This window comes from Tympanuchus pallidicinctus, unplaced genomic scaffold (genome assembly GCF_026119805.1).
Source record: "Tympanuchus pallidicinctus isolate F22 unplaced genomic scaffold, pur_lepc_1.0 scaffold16, whole genome shotgun sequence".
In the NCBI taxonomy this organism is placed as follows: domain Eukaryota; kingdom Metazoa; phylum Chordata; class Aves; order Galliformes; family Phasianidae; genus Tympanuchus; species Tympanuchus pallidicinctus.
Genome location: NW_026294679.1, coordinates 9,212,120 through 9,230,289, shown reverse-complemented (window position 1 = coordinate 9,230,289; position 18,170 = coordinate 9,212,120). Strand labels below are relative to the sequence as shown.

Below are 18,170 nucleotides of genomic sequence, written 5' to 3'. Positions count from 1 at the left end.
TATGTTTTACTGTGCGCTACTTTGTTTTTATGTTTAGTAAAGGTTGGAGATGTTGCAGAGCAGAAGGTTTCTTTGTTTCAAATGCAGGAGGGTAGAATTCAGAATTCATCACTTTATAAGCTATATATCTTGTTATTTGCTGTTATTTGAAGACACGAGTTAATTTTCAAAAATGTGGGTTTTTTTTCCCTTAGAAATTGGTTCTGACTAATAATCAGTTGACCACCCTTCCCAGAGGTATCGGTCACCTTACCAATCTGACTCACCTTGGGCTTGGAGAGAATCTTCTCACACACCTTCCTGAGGAAATTGGTAAGTTTTTTTTTTTCTTTTTTAATAATGCTTCTTTTCTTTTTGTTTTTTGGCTGAACCAAAGCAGTTACTGACAGAGAAGATAGACATCTATTGTGCTCAAAAGTAGAGACCACAAAATTCATGTGAAACTTCGAGATATACACAGCCCAACATGAAATATGTGCCACTGAAACAGCACTATAAGTGTGTGATCTTTATCTCTCTGAACTGTACTGAAATGAATGGTCTAGCTTTTTTCAGCTGCTCTGCAAAGAGCTGCCAAACACACACCTAACTTGGAATGGTGAGATTCCATTTTTCTACATAGTATTGATCACGTCATAAGCCTACTCTTATTCTTGGAAAGAAGTCAGCATTAGAAAATGTACAAGTCCTATTCTAAATCTGTGGTTTAGACAAAAAATCTTGTGCAAGCTGTAGACAACTGAAGCAAACATTTCTGCTGATAGTCTTTCTGTGCACAATTCTGTTTGTAAAGCATCATACTGCTTTTTTTGTCTTGAGGAGGTAAGAGTAGGGATGGAAGAGATATAAGGAAAGAGGGGGAGGAATGGGTTTGTTTTATTCAGTCAGACATCAAGCCCTTGCTTCTGCTCTTTCTCTTATGGGAGATGAAATAGGTTATCAGAGCACAGAAGACATTTATGGTGTGATAGGTGTAAAATGGGGGAGGATTGTGTGTGTGCAAACTTGTAAGTTTGCAGTGTATTTCAAAGTTGTATGTTTATTTTTATAATTGATTGCTGTGGAGGTAACTGAAATCTTTAGAAACTTTACTCCATGTTCAAACATCTGGTTAGTCTGTATTACAGTATCTGTAGTAGAGATGTAAAATTTGGATTAAGAAATTAATGGGTTTGTTGCATTTAGTAAATCCACTGCTGTGATCTCTCCTGCTTTCTTCCTGTGGCACATCACAGTTACACCTTAAGCTTCTAATAGATGTGATAGCTATGATATAGATATTTTATTAGCGATAATAGGTACCAAGTAGTATAAATGTTTTCTAGACCCTTGGTATTTGGTAGCTCTTCACCATTGCCTGCATCTGCAAAGTGCTGGGCTGAACAGTTAAGGTAAAAATCCCTATCTGCTCTGTTACTAGGCATATTTTCAATTGCTATCTACAGGAGATATTGTAATGGCCCTTTTCACAGGAAAACCAAAGCAGATGTGGCTCTCATTCCAATGCTTGCGAACAGAAAACGTGCTGGGCTTGAAAATAGTTTAGATGAGTAACTGACTCTAGATTTTACATTGTGAAGAGTCTCCAAGTGGACTTAAAGCTTCTAACAGTTAAAAACTGCGTGAACCAAAACGTACTTCTCTGTATTATTTTATTTTAACCAGGTACACTGGAGAATCTGGAAGAACTGTATTTGAATGACAACCCCAACCTGCACAGCCTTCCCTTTGAGCTGGCTCTTTGCAGCAAACTGTCAATAATGAGTATTGAGAACTGCCCACTCAGCCACCTTCCGCCTCAGATTGTTGCAGGAGGACCCTCTTTCATCATTCAGTTCCTAAAGATGCAGGGACCATACCGTGCCATGGTCTGATGCTGATCGGATTGTCCAATACACTGTACAAAAACACAAACTGCATTAATGTTTTAATTGTCTGCGTATGTATATATAATATAATATATGTGGTTTATATTATATTATATATATATATAAATATATAAATAATATAAAACGGCAAATTTAAGACTGCATTATGTGTTTCTGCTAATAGAGGAATCATAGCCATTTAGATTTTTTTTTTTATCTGTAAAAATGCTTGTCTAAGTTTTCTTTGCTGAATTTGATGGAAGTTGAGTAACCTGGACATGCCAGTTCATTTAAAGCAATTGCCAATGAACTCAAATTTAAGGGACAAAGGTAGTTTTGCTTAGATTTACTTTCAGTTAAGAGAAACATATAACCTTTATATAATGAACTTTTCTGTTTAATCCCTCTTTTTTTTTTTTTTTTTTTTTGTGTGTGTGTGTCAAAACCTGTAAGGGTCACGTGTCCTGAGGTTGGGATTTTCTTTTAACTTATTTTGAGATTTGAAGCAAATGGTGTTTTTATATTGTTTACAGTCAGAGTAAATCACTGGATTTTGTTTTATTTTGATTTGCTCTGTTTTAATCAGTCATATCTAGAATTTATATGCCTCTGCTGATGAATTTTTATCAACCGGTTTGTATACTAAAGACATATACTCATCAGAACAACTGGCAGGTGAAAAGGATGCAGTCAAAATGAAAGAAAAGGAAAAAGAAAAAAAAAGGAAAAAAAAAAGCTTGAATTCTTTTAAGTCTTGCTTCCCTGAATTATCAGTTGCAGGCATAACATATCTGAACTGAGCCTTTTGCAATTGGTCTTTTCTAGCACAAGTAAACCTTTTCAGATTGGTGAAAACACGGAGTGAGAAGCGGTTTTCTTTTTTGTGAAGTAACGACTCCACGAGGTCTAACAGTACAGTTAAGTGGCAAGGAAATAATATATATGTACATTTTTATTACAGTGTTGAGTCATAAACTACAACAGGCAATTTTAAGGATTCCTTATAGTCCTTGTACAATAAATGAATGTGTCTTACTTTTGAACACTGCAATATATGTAAGTTTTAAAGTTGGTAACAATGTACTACGGTTTTATATCTTGACTTGCCTTGTACCTCCTTCCATTATGGAACTTCTGTGTCCAAGCACAATATCTTCACACTGTGCTGTTTTGCTGCTGAACTAAATGCACTTTTCCCCACAGCTGGGGCACTTGCTTCAAAATATTCAGTTCAGTACCTTGATTATTCTTTTTTTTTTTTTTTTAACTTCATCCTATCTGTTTCAGTATTAAACCGATCTGTTAAAAAAGAGGCACCTTTTTCATTTGTGCATCGCTGTCGATAGCTCGAGAGAAACACTGTAAGTAGTAGACATTCAGTTTTACTGCAACTCCCTTGGTTGCTCACAAGGCAGAAGATGCTTCAGGGAAATGGATGCTGTTGCTGCACTTGCAGGGCCAGTTGCCCTTTTCCAGGAGGGCAGGAGCTCGAGGCGGTTGCATTCCACGTTTACTAAAGAGCTGTCCAGTTCATACTTGCTGGAGTTGCTGCTGGGGTAGTGTGGTTTAGAGGACTTTATCTTTTGAACAAAATCAAATCAGCTGATGCTATGAGAAATTTATTTCATGCGCAGAAGCTTGGGGGAATGTTATTTCTGGCTTTCAGGCATGCTTACTTACATGTATTGCCTTCATCTAGTTTTGCTTTTTTGTTCTTTTTTTTTCTCCCAACATTGCATTCTGCTTTGTCTTATGTCTTTTCATTAACAAGGAGTAAGTTTTAAATGGAAGGCAGGTGGAGATATAAAACCTTAGAGGGCTTAAATGTGCTGTAAAACTATTGTAGATGTCACTGGATTTTACTAAGTAATATTCTTTTCTTTCTCACACAATAACTCTGCCCCCACCTCTTCCCCCCTCCCTGCCTTGTTTCTTTTTTACATCTACTGTAGCTTTTCAGTTTAGAATTTAGTTTATGAAAGGCTGTTTTCTTACAGTTCTGCCTGAAGTTAATCGTTCTCAGCATTAAGGTGTTAAAATATGAAGATGCTGTGATGCATAATTTCAAGACTGTAATCTAACTTTGGAATAGACTGCTAAACCCACATTTGTGCCCTCAGGTCACTGGGGGAAAATGGATTGATTAGTACGGTTCTTTGAAACAAAAGTGGCGACCCCTTGTGTTTTCAGGCGTCTTGGTCTCATTCCTTGTCTGCTCCTCAATCTCATTTTTATAAGAGCTGACAGGATTAAATTTGCTTAGTTTGTAAATACGTCAGTTATTCACCTTGTTAAGGTACATGGTTCATGACTGTATGATGGCAGCTCACCCTCTCTCAGATAAATTCTTGTGGATGGGTTGGCTACCGAAATTTTGCTCGTTACACTTGCTTAAAAACAAAGTATTCTTTTCATTACACTTTTAGGGATAAATAAAGCTATGTTTTAATTCATTGCTATATTAAAAGCAGGATATTTTTTCAAACTCTTTGTATTAGTATGGTTGTTGCAACGCCAGATCATCCCGAGCCCTGTTTTAGAAGTTTAATTTTATGCATTCTGAAGGGAAAATTTGAAAGTTTCTTTAAAATTATCCCAAAGTTTAGATATTAAGCATATGGAATGGATTGGGAGTAGGCACATATAAATCTCCATATGTGCACACGTGGATTTATATCCAGATCCATTGATAGAGCCATACAGATCCAGCTGTTTCGACCATAACAGACTTCTACATTTGCCAGGATGCTGGCTTGTTAATGGGTTGGGTTCTAAATGGCATTTAATGCCTGATGACGTTGGGCACGTGCTGGGTTTATTTCTACGTGTTTCAATATTTTGTTGGGCCTAATCAATTAAAATATGAACGGAAATAACTTCATCCTGGCAAGTGTATGTATGCATACATACGTGTTATATGTATCTATGTTTGTGTGAAAACATTGACAGAGTGGTGAAATGAACTCCTTAGGGCTTCTTCCAAAGCAGAATGCAGAAACAGGTCATCCCCAAATACTCATATTTTTGTCTGCCTTGTCCTACTGTTATCTCCCAAATAATTTACAGGGGTAAAACGTGACAATCTTTACTTTGGGTGAAAATAATGACCTTTGTATCTATTTTGAATGTCTCCCTGCAATGTACATAAAAATATGTGCATATACATATGCTCTATAAAGACACTGTCCTGAATCATGCCTTGACATAGCAGAAGCTGAATTACTGTACTACAGACTACACCGTGTTACGGAAATTTGGTCAGGCATAAAACAGATTAGGGATTTCTTAAATAAGAAAGAGAAGGTTTTATTGCCATTATGACTCATTTTGGTTGCGTTGCATTTCAATTTGCTACATAGAAAGCTGTTACTCCCTGCAAAAATGTTTTAAGTTTAGATAGTATAAAACCATTACAGTTCTGTCTCTTCTTGTCCCGTATTCAACTTCCTAAACACATTTTCTAGCCTAAACGCAGCAGAAGGGCTGCGCGTACAGCAGGGCCACAGAGCTATCTGATGGGCACTTTGTAGTTTGTCAGATGCTATTGGAGGCTTCTAAATTCATACGCCCCTTTTTGGAAAGAGATTTATGCTGTAAAATATTTGCTTCAGTGCCTCTTTTTGGTTTAGGTTTTCCCTGCAGTTTGTCCATCTTTTGCTAATGTTGTGTGAGAAAGTGCATGTTCAGACTTCTTGAAGGTCGTGTTTGTACATGATTTAGTAAAGTAGTACTCAAACTGTCTGGCTGGTTAGCACTTAAACCCATTGTATCACGTGAAATTCAAGTATCATCTCTGATCCTGGGAGTTGGAAAAATAGCTTTTATTTAAAAATCACAGAGCTTTATCAGAGCGTTTTTGTTTATTTTGTTTTGAATTTAAATTTCTGAATCAGTACAGACTTAGCTGGAGAGTCTTCATATCTGGATTCAACTAAGAACTTTCGTATGGTCAAACCACACCTCAGTTGTATCCGATTGGCATGCTGGGAATAGCTTCTAATTAGATGTGCAGTTGGCAGTAATTTGCACAACACAAACTTCAAGGCACGGTGAGGACAATTACAAACAACCGATAGTATCTACAAGTGGTTTTTGTTTTTATGCTGGCGAAGGTCAGAAAACGATGTTTAATATTCTGATGTTTAGGTCTTAACCAGGACTGCACAGGACTTTTACTGTGGAAAAATACCAGACCACGCTAACTTTGTGGTTAAAAAGCTAAACAAGAGTGTAAACAGTCTACAAAAATGTACTTTTAATCTGAATTATTGTAATGTTGATTGTTATGTCTATATAAAAGATTGCCTTGCTTTTTTATAAGAGTCATTCTGTATCAATGCATTCATTATAAATAGTATATTTGTAAATGAGCTGCCGCTGAGTCTTTTGGAAGTTCTCTAGTATTTCTGGTCCAACGTGAGCTGGATGTATGTTGTCTTTTTGCAGCGCCCCGAGTGATCAAGAAATGCTTCCTCATTATATACTTGTAACTCTTCACAGGATGGTTTTTCAAATAATAGAAGTTTTTTTTTTTTTTTTCTCATGCATAGCAATTAGAGGAAACTTAATGGATTGCTTCACAGTAACTACTTTATTCATAAGGGAGATAAATTACACACCCTTAGAAAGCAGATGTTGGTAAAATCTTTTACTCTTCTTTTCTACAGTACAGGAAGGCATAAAGCAAAATAACTACAGAACTTTCTCTCTGAAAAGGGAAATAAATCTCAGGTTGTAGTGCAAAATGCACTTGAGCAATGACAAAATTGAAGTAAGTATAAAATTGCTGCCTACAAGGCAGCCACCTGCATTTAAACTTCTTGCTTAATAAAAGGAGGTATGTCAAAGATGACGTGACAGAGACCTGAAATGCATTTTTTTTTGCTCTGTACAACTCACTGAGATAGGTGCTGTTTCAAGAAGGCCATGGTTATGTCCTGTCCTGTGAACAAAGAAACAGGTTGATATCCTTTGAAATCAGAGTACAAAGGCTCCAGCTTTTTAGATGTGGCTTTGATGAGGATGACACCAAAGTACTTGCTATGGTAGCACGGAATGAGATCCAAGTGCCCAGCAGCCTGTGTCCAAGTGGAGGACATCCGTCTTGCTGTGACGTAGGGATCTGAGCGCGGTGAATCCAGGGGGCTCCCCAGTGCACCCAGCAGTGGCTGTCCTGTGCCGTGTGATGGCCGTGTCCCACTCTCCCCATCTAACAGCACTGTGTGGTGGTTAGGTCTGTGAGGGCACTCTCCTGCACCTCTGGAATACTGCTCAGAGCTTGCCAGCCAGAGCCTGTTGAGCTTGCCAAGGGAGGATCAGCTTCAGTAGCCCTTGATAAATTTGGCAAATTCACAGAAGTGCTGTTTTCTTTTTTTTTTCTTTCTTTTTCTTTTCCCTAAATCTATTTACTTCTAGCCTCTACAACATCCTGTGTCTAATAATGCTACAATATAATTATGTGCTGAGTGAAAAAGTGCTTCCTTCTGTTTGTTTCAAACCACACCACCTGATTTCATTTGTAGAGTCCCCAGTTCTTGTATTCTGAGACATTTATGAAGGATCTTTCCTCTTCATTTGCTTTTTACTGTTCTTCATGGTTTTTCATGGAAGGGAATGGCTTTCCATCAACTCGTGGTTCTAGTTTTTTTTAATGCTCAAACTCTCATCCATTCTGGGATAATTCTTGTTATCCTTCTCCATAGTTTCCCAGCCCGGGTCCGACTCCTTTTCCCCATTCATGGTCTTTAGCAAGCTGCTTTGTTCTTTGCTCTCCAGTCTGTAACATGAAAGTGCAGCTGCTACGAAAAACTGGAATTGAGTGGGTGATGAAGTTTAGTGCAAAATTTCGGTGGGGAATAATCCTACTACGAAATGATCCGATTGGGGTTTAGATTTTCAGATGCCAACCACCCACTGCAATAATAAATGGTTTCTTCTGATCAGCTGTAGCGCCGATTTTCATCGTCTCTTGTAAGTAGGTTTGAGAGGCAAAATTGATACCAAACTTTACGGGGGGAGGTTGATTTAAATATTGCCGGAGTTTAAAACTGTGTTCATAATAGCAAGAGTGCATGCTTTGGGAAGTTGTGGCTTTGAATGTTTCAGCTGGCTTTTTTAAACTGTCCAAGCTCAACGTTTGCTGAAAGCATTGAGAAATTTCTAGTTTAATTTTTCTTTTCAGTTGTAGATCGGCACTGCACTGGTTGGGTTCTATTTTCCCAGGATGGGACCTTGCCAGCCATGATCAGTTTCTACTCAAATACATCCAGAGATGTGCCTGATCAGAAGAGCTCCAAAGAATGAAAAGAAAAGAAGATTTCTGTTTCTGGCACGCTGTATCCTAAGGTCTGTATCAAGGCCTCAAAAAGCACACAGGCAGTCACTTTGGGCAACTCTGCTGGATTGCGTTTTGGTGTAATGAATCCAGCCTACATGCTTGAGGATACTGAGTCTCCCAGTGCTGTGTCCAGTGGCATGTCCCAATTCCCACTGGGAAGTTATGGATTTCTGTGCCTCAGTGTGTGGCGTGCAAACACGAACGGTGCTTTTGGGTTGGATGTGGTGGCAACAGCAGCCTATGCCAGGAAAAGAAAAGGTGTTAAAGGGCTGGAGATGGTGAGCTTTGATACAATTAAGAGAGACAGAGTGCCTTGAAAGCTCATTTATATTGCTTTTGCAAGCCGTTTCAGTCGAATAAAATATATCATCTCTTTATACGAGCCTTGCCTCACTTAGGATTGTAAGAGTGGGAGATAATTTGATTACCAAGATCAAATGATGATGTTTTAGAGGAGGAGCCATCTGGAGTATTTGAGTGAGCAGCTGGCAGCCTGGGCTGCACAGTTAATTATCTGACTGTATGCCTTGCAACTATTTTTCCACTGCAAAACCTTTTAAGAGTCTTTAGAGATCAATCTACCCCACTCCCTCTGAGTAAGATGCTATCTGCAAAATTGCACACAAGTGTTCCGTTTTAAAAGCTCTTTCCACAACACCATCCTTTTCTTTCTGTTGGAAAAGTATTTCTTTGTTAAAGCTCATAAGGAATCCTTAATTTGCTGTCCTTTGATAGTTTCTTTAGTTGACCAATTGGCTGCTTTGCTTTTTGTCCTGTGTTGTTACAGCTGGCTATGTGAAGTGATTTCCAAACTTAGAATGTGCAGTTTTAATGGAAAAGCCTTTTTTCTTTTTTTTCCCCCCAAGAAAATCTCAAAACACTGCTTGAAAGCAGGCATGGTACGAACAGCACTGCAAAACTCTTCCCTCTGTATGACCTAAGCTTTGTTGGATGCCCTTCAATTTATTTTCATTTTTTTGTCCTTGCCAAGTATTTTAACTGGGTGGGAAGTTACAACTAAGAAGTTTGAGTCATCTGCCCTTGCCAGCAAGCAAAGGGCAAGAAGTTCAGCTGGGCAGGGAGCTGCTGGTAAGAGGCAGCTCTGATGTCAGGCTTCTTAGTCTGCAAATAAAGCGCTTTTTGGGTCTGCTGAGCTGTGCCAACCTGCCAGGATGTGGAGTCCCACATGGTGCTGGTGTGGGGACCAGTGCATTTCCCAGTGGCTTCAGGCAGCTGGAAGTTTGCCTAGAAGGGGTGAGAGTAGCTGGAGGAAATCCCCTAGAAGAAAGTTGGGCCAAGTCTTGGTGAGTGGGTCCGTGCAGCCAGCCCTCCCCTGTGCCGTGTGTTGGAGGGTTTTGGTGCATGAACACCTCCAGGATGGATGGTTTGTCCTGGGGTATCTATTGAGGCTCAGATAGGAATGCGTTTGGATTCAGAAATTCTGTGGTTGATCTTAGGAAGAATGGCTTAGTTCATGAGATGACACAGCACTAAGCAGTACTCAGAGGTCTGGGATATGCGCGATGCTTCAAGCTCATCGCTTCTGCTTTGGGAAAACCCACATGCTCCCACAATTAAATGGTTAGTGAAATATTAATGGGAAAATGTCATTCTCATTTCATAGAGACATTTAATTCCCCATAAATATTTATTTTTCAAAAATTAAATTTTCTCAAGGTATGTATGAAAGCATTGCTTATCACTCGTGTTTCTAGCTCATCTGAAGGACAACTCACACCAGGTGGTACCGGTGGATCAGAGGTGAGTTTTAGCTGCTGAGGCCTGGGCTGTGCTGGCGAGGTGCTCAGAGACCTGAGAGCTTTCTGGGGTGACCCAGGCTTGGTTCCTGGCTGTGTGGCCAAGGAAGGTTTGCAGGGCTGTTGGTTAAAGCCGGCTGAAATGCGCCGTGGGCTTGGGGGGCTGCCTCTAACCTGGCTGAACTGGAAGGGCGAGGTAAAGTCCTGATTCTGGTTGCAGTTTTCCTGTCAGTGCAGTTGGGATATGCTTCATGTAACTCTCAGGCACTGTGTGGCAATTTCTACTTCTTTGTGGGTGTGAGCCAGCAAACTGCTTGGGCTTAATGAGTGGAAACAAGTTCAGGAAGGGTTTGGTACTGCCCATCTCTTGAGAGATCAAGCATCTCTTCAAATTTGCTTTCCCTTTCTATCCAGTGGCATGAAGCTGTGATGAGGAAGGTCAGGTTGAATATCAGGAAAAGGTTCCCCACCAGTTGTTGGTGGGCACAGGACAGGCTCACCAAGGAAATGGCCGTAGCACTGAGCTGCTGGAGTTCAGGAGGCATCTGGGCAACACTCTCAGGCATATGATCTGATTTTTGGGTGGTCCTGTATGGGGCCAAGAGTTGGACTTCGATGTTCCTTGTTGGGTTCCTTCCTACTCGGGATATTCTGTTTCTGTGACCCTGCCCTTCATTAATTCGTGCTGAAGGCTGAATGTCTGATTTCTCTTTTCCCTCTTCCCTTTGCTCTGTCTTCTCAGCAAAGCAGGGAACAGTGTAGCAGCAGAGATTCGTGGTTTCTTGTATGCACTTAGTTTCTTGTGATGCTTCAGAGCAAGACATGGATTATTTTGCTCTTTAGTTCTGTGTGGCAATAATTTACCTTGCTGCCTTTGCTGTTCATGGGAAAAAGAAAACTGGAATCAAAAAGGCACAAGTGTGGATGCACTATACTTCTTCTCTCATATCTGTGTACCAGCCTGCCTTCTCTGAGTGCTTTATCCTGGTTACACATTATTGCCCTCAGTAAACAGTTCCCAGATAGGATAAATGTTTCCTGGGGAGAGAGAGGCTTTGTGTAGCTGAAAAGCAGGTCATAGTGCTGAATAAGCAAATAAATCACATGCTGGTGTTTAAACTTAATTTGAGCCTCACAGGAAAAAAAAATGTTGTACCTTGCAATCTGTACAGGGTTAATTGTATTGTAGCCAAGGAGGGAACAGGCTCGGTAAGGATGATGGATTCCACTCTGCCATGTGCTGCACGCAGGATCCGCAAACCAAGCACAAGGATGGAAGCCCTGCCTCTGGAGAGAAGAGTCAGGGTTGGTTAAAGCCCACTGAGATCATCTAGTCCAACCATCGACCCACCACCACCATGCCCACTGAACCGTGTCCTGGGGTGGCTGTCAGAGGGGGCTTTGTGCAGGGCTGTGGTTTAGGACTGGGGGAACGATGCAGCTCTGGATGCTGCCCTGCATCCTCGTCCCCATCCCCTGCTACAGGAGGGTGGGAGATGGAGAGGGACAGAAGTTGACACAGAGAGAAACTTCCCTGCAGGTCCAGCTGCAGCTCCTGCGTGATATCTCAGCGCTATTTGCTTTTGCCACTAGATGGTGAAATAAGTAATAAACGAAAGCACCTCAAGTCTTGTCGTGTTCCCTGGTGGCCTCCCTCCTCGTGGAGCTGCGCCAATGTGCTCTGCTTTCTGGGAACCCAGCAATTCCAGGCAATTATGCTCAGTGCAGCTCAGCCTTCAAGAAGTGCTGCTGCCACCCGGAGCGCTTTGATCCTTGTCTGCAGCACTGCCATGCTGGCTTCGTTTTGGCCAAGCTGGGTTAAACTGAGCCTACCTGCCTGCTGTGGGCGTGCGTGGAACGCTGGTGCTGAACACTTGCCTGGGCTGTGAAGGGGTGGAGGAGTTCCCTCCCCACAGCAACCAGAGACAGGGACATGCCAGGTTGGCTCTGCAGCCTCAGGATGCTGCTGGTTGCAGCCTGGAGCATGGCTGTCATGGCTTTGGATGGAGACAGTGAAGAGCAGGGAGGGAAAGGGTAAAGATGGGGCGGGGACCCGAGGGAGAGCAACTTGATGGAATGAGTTACGGCTTCTCAGCTGAGTAATTGAGTGCTAACCTGTCTCAGGTGTGAAACAAAAAGCTTTATAGAGAGATAATCTCAATGTTGCCTGAAACACGGGCTGGCTCTGCTGGTGAAAGGCGACCTGCTGAGCTGCTGGGGCTGTATTGCTCCCATTGAGGGAAGGCTGCAGGGAAAGCTGGCAGCACCCAGTCTCTTTTCTTCACTTTCCCCACTCAGCATGAAGTGCCTGAGTGGCACTTTACAGGGAGGTAAAGCAGTGGACAAACATGACGCTCACATGAGCGCTGTGCCTGTGCCCCAAGCTCCACCATGCTGCAGCTGGTAGCACAGCAATGTTTGTCTTGGCTGTCAGCATTGGGCTGCACAACCCAACCTGCTGCTTAGAATCTTGCCTGACAGGGCTGGCAACCTGAGTGTGGCCTATGGGGAAACACGAGCAAGGCTTTAAAGCTGTTTGCAGAACAGTATGGAAGGAGCTGGTGGTTGCACGGGGACTGTCTCATGCTGGTTTGAGCTAGATATGAGGATCTGCCATGGTTGGTGATACTCACTATGCTGCTCTGCACAGCCAGCAGCAGGGTGCTGTCCCTGTGGCTCTTCCCACACCTATTTGATCAAATAACTCAGGGAAGCACAGCCAGCAGCCAAGGCTGAGCAAACCCTGTTGCAAAGGCACTGCTGTGAAGTGGAGGGAAAGAAGCAAAATGCACATCTGCGGCATAGCAGTGGGTGGTGAAGGGGAGGACTGTGAGGCTGGATGTGTGAGCAGGGCAAAGTGCCTGAGCAGCTGGTAGGGATGGACAGGGGGTGGCCAGGCCTGCCACGCTTGTGATGATTTTTTTCATTTTAAAGAGTGTTTTGTTTTTCTTTTCTAAGAAGGAAAAGATGAATCACAGCACTCGCAGTGCCCTCCTGGAAATGGGCAGTGCTTTGGCTGATGGTGTTGTTGGGCAGCAATGCACCCATTGGGGTCAGGTCTGAGTGCTGGAGATCTGTGCCTCTTCCACAGCATCTTCTGAGGTATAAGAGCAAAAGAAAAAGGGAAAAGCAGTGTTTGTTGTGGCACAGCTTGGCTGTGCCTTGAGTCTGTAGCTCACAGGCCTTGAACAGCTTCGTGGGCTGTCCCACTGGCATGTGCTGATGGAGGTGGGGCTTCAGAGCCCTGGCTGCTCTCATCAGCCTTGTTAGCAGCATGCATCCAAATGCTGAGCAGCTGGATGCCAGGAGACTGATATCAAAATTTTATTTACTGTTACTTCCCCCTTCGTTCCCCCCAAGCTTTTTCTCTACAGTCTTCCACAGACTACAAATGCACGTTTCTCACCAAATCCCAGGACTCAAGTGCTGAGGCATTATAATTACCATAACACATGGGATCCTACCACAGCCCTCCTGCAGGAGTGGATGTGCTTGGGGGCTATCCTGGGGGTCTGCACCAGCCCTGGTGCTTCCCACCATTATGGCAGAGCTGTGAGACGACCTGGACAGAGGCTGAAAGGGAGATGTGATGCTACTGAGGTGCTTACAGGTGCTTCTGGGGTCTGCTTTCTCAATGTCACAGCTCAGAGTGGAAGTGGCTGGATTGAGCTTTATGTGAGACTGAGGGGTTTCCATCTACAAAAGGAGAGAGAAAATTGAAGCAGCTGTTGTGGTTTCATCATTTACATCTACACTCTGCCCAGGTTGAGGAATTTGGCTTGTGAGGATGCGATAGGTTCTCCAGAAAAGCATGAGGTCCCAGCACAGCACTCCCAGCCTTGCTGCAGCCCCAGGAGTCCCTGCACCCTCTGTCTCCATGTGCCCTGTGCTGTGAGGTCAGATTTTACAGATTGCACCGATTCTGATGGAGGTCAGTGAATACAGGAAAATGTGTGTGTGTGTGTGTCACTGTGGCCTCACTTTACAGACTTGAAGGCACTCTTTGCAGCTGGCATCTGCAAAATGGGCATCTCCCCCACTGCCCTCTCACCCGTGTCAGCACTGCAGGCTGTGTCCAGCAGCTCCCACATCCCAGGCCCTAATTTGTGTCACTGCTTATAGCACAGTGTGAGATGAGGGAACAGGGCTTTCTCCCTCCTGTGCAGGAAATACCTTTATTGGCTCAAGCACCTGATGTGGTGATTAACTGAGAGCTACCTGAACCCTGATCATCTTTAGGGACATCTAAAAGTGAGAGCAAAGAGCCCATGAGTGTGTAAGCCGGGGCTGTATGGGTCAGCGCTCTATGCGTGCTTAGATCTGGGGGCCACTAGGTGTGCCACCACTGCTCTTTGCTGCTAACCAGGTGCTGTGATGCTGCTGCAACCCAGGGGGGCGAAGCCAGCACGTGGGGGTCTGAGGCTGCTCCTCTCCGTGGGGCAGCCGCAGGGCTGCCGCTCGCCTCCCATCCTCCTGCGTGGAGGAGAGACTGCGAGAGCCTGCGGGGAACTGGCGTGTGGCAGGAGGAACCCCCCCGGCGCCGGTTGCGGCTGCTGGCGTTCGGGTGCCGCAGGTCGGGACATCGCGTGGGTGCTGTGGCCACGAGGGCCGCTGCGTGCAGTGCGGTGCGGCGGCCAGCAGGTGCCACTGCCCCCCCGCGCTGCCTGGGGCCGCCGCCCGGCTGCTCCCCCCGCCTCGCCTTTCCCCACTCGCGACGGCCCGAAGCGGCACCACGGCCGTGTGTGTGTGTGTGTGCGCGGGGGGGAGGGAGCCGCGCAGGGCTCGGAGCCCGTGCGGGATGGGGTGGCACCGCGCCGTGAGGCTGCGATGCTCGGGGAAGGTGGGGGAGCCGGGGGCTGGGGGTGCCCGGAGCAGCGGGCAGGAGGCGGACGGGGCTGAGCTTGTCGGCGCTGCAGGCGAAGCTGCGGGGTCTGTGTGTGTGTGTGTGTATACATGTGTGTCTGTGTGTGTATGTGCGTCTGTTTGTGTGTGCGCGGCGCGTCTGCCCGCGTCCGTGTGTGTGTGTGCGTGTGCGCGCACCGGGGGCAGCTCCCCACGTGGGGCTGACGCGGCAGCCCCGGCCTGATCCGGGGCTATAAAACGGCTCAGCGGCGAGCGAAGCAGAGCAGCCTCCGTCGGCTGCAGCCCAGGCTCGGCTCCGCTGCGCTTCGCGCCCGGCATGAGCCGCGCCCGCCCTCGCCCCCCCGGCCGCCGCCGCTCAGCCCCCGCCCGGGCGGCGCCGCTGTAGGAGCGCGGAGCCCCGCGGAGAGCCGGGAGCGGCGCGGGTGGGGCAGGGGGCGAAGGGCGGGGGTGTCCGCGCAGCGGGGTTGATGTTTAACCCGGAGCGCCCGTTCACGGAGAGGGGCCACTTCTCCTCCATGGAGTACCAGCGGCAGCTGGAGGAGGAGGAGGGCTACCCGCCTCCCGGCGCCAACGGGACCTTCAACGACAGCGGGGCCGGGCTGGGATGGAGCATGCCGTACCCCCTGCACACCACCGTCACCCTCATCAGCCTGGCGGGCTTGCTCATGCTCTTCACCGTCTTCGGCAACGTCCTGGTCATCATTGCCGTCTTCACCAGCCGGGCGCTCAAGGCCCCCCAGAACCTCTTCCTGGTGTCCTTAGCCTCGGCCGACATCCTGGTGGCCACGCTGGTCATCCCCTTCTCCCTGGCGAACGAGGTGATGGGCTACTGGTACTTCGGCAAAGTCTGGTGCGAGATCTACCTGGCCTTGGACGTGCTGTTCTGCACCTCCTCCATCGTGCATTTGTGTGCCATCAGCCTGGACCGCTACTGGTCCATCACTCAAGCCATCGAATACAACCTCAAGCGCACCCCGCGCCGCATCAAGTGCATCATCTTCATCGTCTGGGTCATCTCGGCCGTCATCTCCTTCCCGCCGCTCATCTCCATAGAGAAGAAGAGCGTGCAGAAGGTGGACCAGTGGCCGGCAGGGTGCAAGATCAATGACGAGAAGTGGTACATCATCTCGTCGAGCATCGGCTCCTTCTTCACCCCGTGCCTCATCATGATCCTGGTCTACGTGCGCATCTATCAGATAGCCAAGAGGCGAACCAGGGTCCCGCTGAACAAGAGGGCGGAGCGCCCGGAGAAAAAGCAGAATGGCTTGGCTGACAAGGAGGACCTGCCAGCTTCAGCCCAGCTCAATGGGGAGAAAGCGGCCGGAGCTGGAGAAGGGCAGGAGGGAGAGGTCAACGGCATAGATATGGAAGAAACCTCCTCCTCTGAGCACCAGGAGAACAACCAGCCCAAGAAGTCAGAGAGACCCCTGCGGGGAAAGACCAAGACTAAGCTGAGCCAGATTAAACCTGGGGACGCTTTGCCCAGGAAGACGGAGGAGGAGAGGAACACCAAAGGGTCCCGGTGGAGGGGCAGGCAGAACCGGGAGAAGCGTTTCACCTTCGTGCTGGCAGTGGTGATTGGGGTCTTTGTCATCTGCTGGTTCCCATTCTTCTTCACCTACACGCTGACTGCAGTCTGCAAGAGCTGCTCTGTGCCTGCCACCCTCTTCAAGTTCTTCTTCTGGTTCGGTTACTGCAATAGCTCCTTGAACCCCGTCATCTACACCATTTTCAACCACGACTTCAGACGGGCCTTCAAAAGGATCCTCTGCAGGATAGAGAGGAAAAGGATCGTTTGAAGGACCTGTGGGCAGAACTAATAATTCAAGACTTTGCAAGAGAGTAAGGCATGGCTTCTTGGGCTGTGCTTGCATGGGATGGTTTCCTTCAGCTTGTGATCAGGAAGCCTTCCAAACCTGAGATGAGCCCACTGAAACGCCCAACAGCGGCAGCAAGGAGCGGCAGGCAAGTGGAGGTCTGAGCCTGGCACTCAGCTCCCAGGGGAGGATGACTTTCGATTCGCTCGGTTTACTTTGTGAGATTTTTTTCTTTTGCCACAGAGTCTCTCAGTGGATATTTTCATGACTGCTCATTTTGACTCTTTAAAGACGAATGACGCACAGCTCCGTGGGATGAACAGCAAAGAGGGAGTATGCCCCTTCAGAGGTGTTGGCTTTTTATTTTGTTGTATCTTCCCCCTCCCCTAACCCCCCATTGTATATGTAATTAATTTTAACCCCCTTGTAAAATACAGTATTGTATCTCTGCATCTGAATGTCTTGATTTCTGTAAGGCAAGCAGCTTTGAAACTGTGAATGCTTTAATTATGTTTGACACCTGAAAAATCCCTCTCTTCCCATTCCCTGAAATCCTCCTTACTCAAAACCAACAAAGAGTTAGAGTAATTTCCCCTGCCTGACAAGTGGATAATATTACCAACATTTCCATTTCAGTGTCCTGCTGTTCTTTTTTCTATTTTCTTTTTTCTTTTTTTTTTTTCTTTTTGGCTATAGAGCTGAGGATCACACTCCCTAACAGTCTAGTTTTGTTTCTGTTTTTTCATTTTCTCTCTGTTCTACCTGGTTCTGTTAAATTCAGTGCTGCCCGTGGTATGATAAGGCTGAGCTATAACTTCCATGTCCCTACCAGCTGCAGCAGAGCCGTGGGGCGGTTGCCGTGCAGGTGGGCACCCAAGGGCTGCTGAGGGCTCTTTCTCACACCGTGCAGAGCTTGGGACCCAGCCAAGCTCTCGGCAACTTCCCCTTGGCTGATATTACACTGTATTGAAGCGCCAAAGCGTGTTCAATGCTAACTCGGTTCCCCCACCCCCGACTGTAAATAGATAACATTTCAAAGCAAACGTCAGAGCTCCGTATATCACGCTGTCTTGTTTCTATTGATTTTCTGCTGTTTTAACTCCCGCTGTGTTCCCTGAGTGAGGGAGAGTTCAGTTTGCAATCTGCCGCTCTCATCTGCCCTAGGAAATGCTGAAGCATCCCTCTTGTGATCTTACACAGGGCAAAGCTCTGGAAGGGGGAACTTCCTGGCAGGTTCCCCAGTATTTTATAGTGTAAGAGAGTATTTTATAGTGTAAGAGAACCACAAAGTGTAAATATTGTGAGGTTGGAGCAGGAGAGGGAGTTGATGCTGCCTTTCCACTCCTCTCTTGAAATGTCTTTCAGCTTTTTCTGCTCAAAACTAAAAACACAAAGAGAACAAATGTCACATCCTTCTGCCATGGAGAAATTTCTGGAGAATGCTGAAAGGAAAAACTTCCTGATCTCTCTTAATGAAGGAGTCTGCAAGCCTCCTAATGCCACCCATACAGCTCTTCAGTGATGACAG

At 45.8% G+C, this 18,170-nt stretch overlaps 2 protein-coding genes across 15 annotated transcripts in view; both read left to right on the top strand.

The window, feature by feature from the left end:
- SHOC2 (SHOC2 leucine rich repeat scaffold protein) overlaps window positions 1–6,190 on the top strand; it is a 69,443-nt gene extending 63,253 nt beyond the window's left edge. For all 14 annotated transcript variants that reach the window (XM_052676635.1, XM_052676644.1, XM_052676636.1 and 11 more), the window contains 2 exons: window positions 195–312; window positions 1,666–6,190. In XM_052676635.1, the coding sequence (XP_052532595.1) occupies window positions 195–312; window positions 1,666–1,874 (327 nt within the window). In that variant the 3' untranslated portion in view covers window positions 1,875–6,190. The remainder of the gene's footprint in view (window positions 1–194; window positions 313–1,665) is intronic.
- A 9,043-nt stretch (window positions 6,191–15,233) lies between these two features.
- Window positions 15,234–17,919, top strand: ADRA2A (adrenoceptor alpha 2A). The gene has a single exon (XM_052677482.1). It carries the CDS (start codon window positions 15,293–15,295, stop codon window positions 16,622–16,624), a length of 1,332 nt encoding a protein of 443 aa, XP_052533442.1. The 5' UTR covers window positions 15,234–15,292; the 3' UTR covers window positions 16,625–17,919.
- The last annotated feature ends 251 nt before the right edge of the window (window positions 17,920–18,170 follow it).

Bases quoted from the DNA above. Each gene is read 5' to 3' on its own strand.
- ADRA2A (XM_052677482.1), top strand. From the start codon at position 15,293: ATGTTTAACCCGGAGCGCCCGTTCACGGAGAGGGGCCACTTCTCCTCC.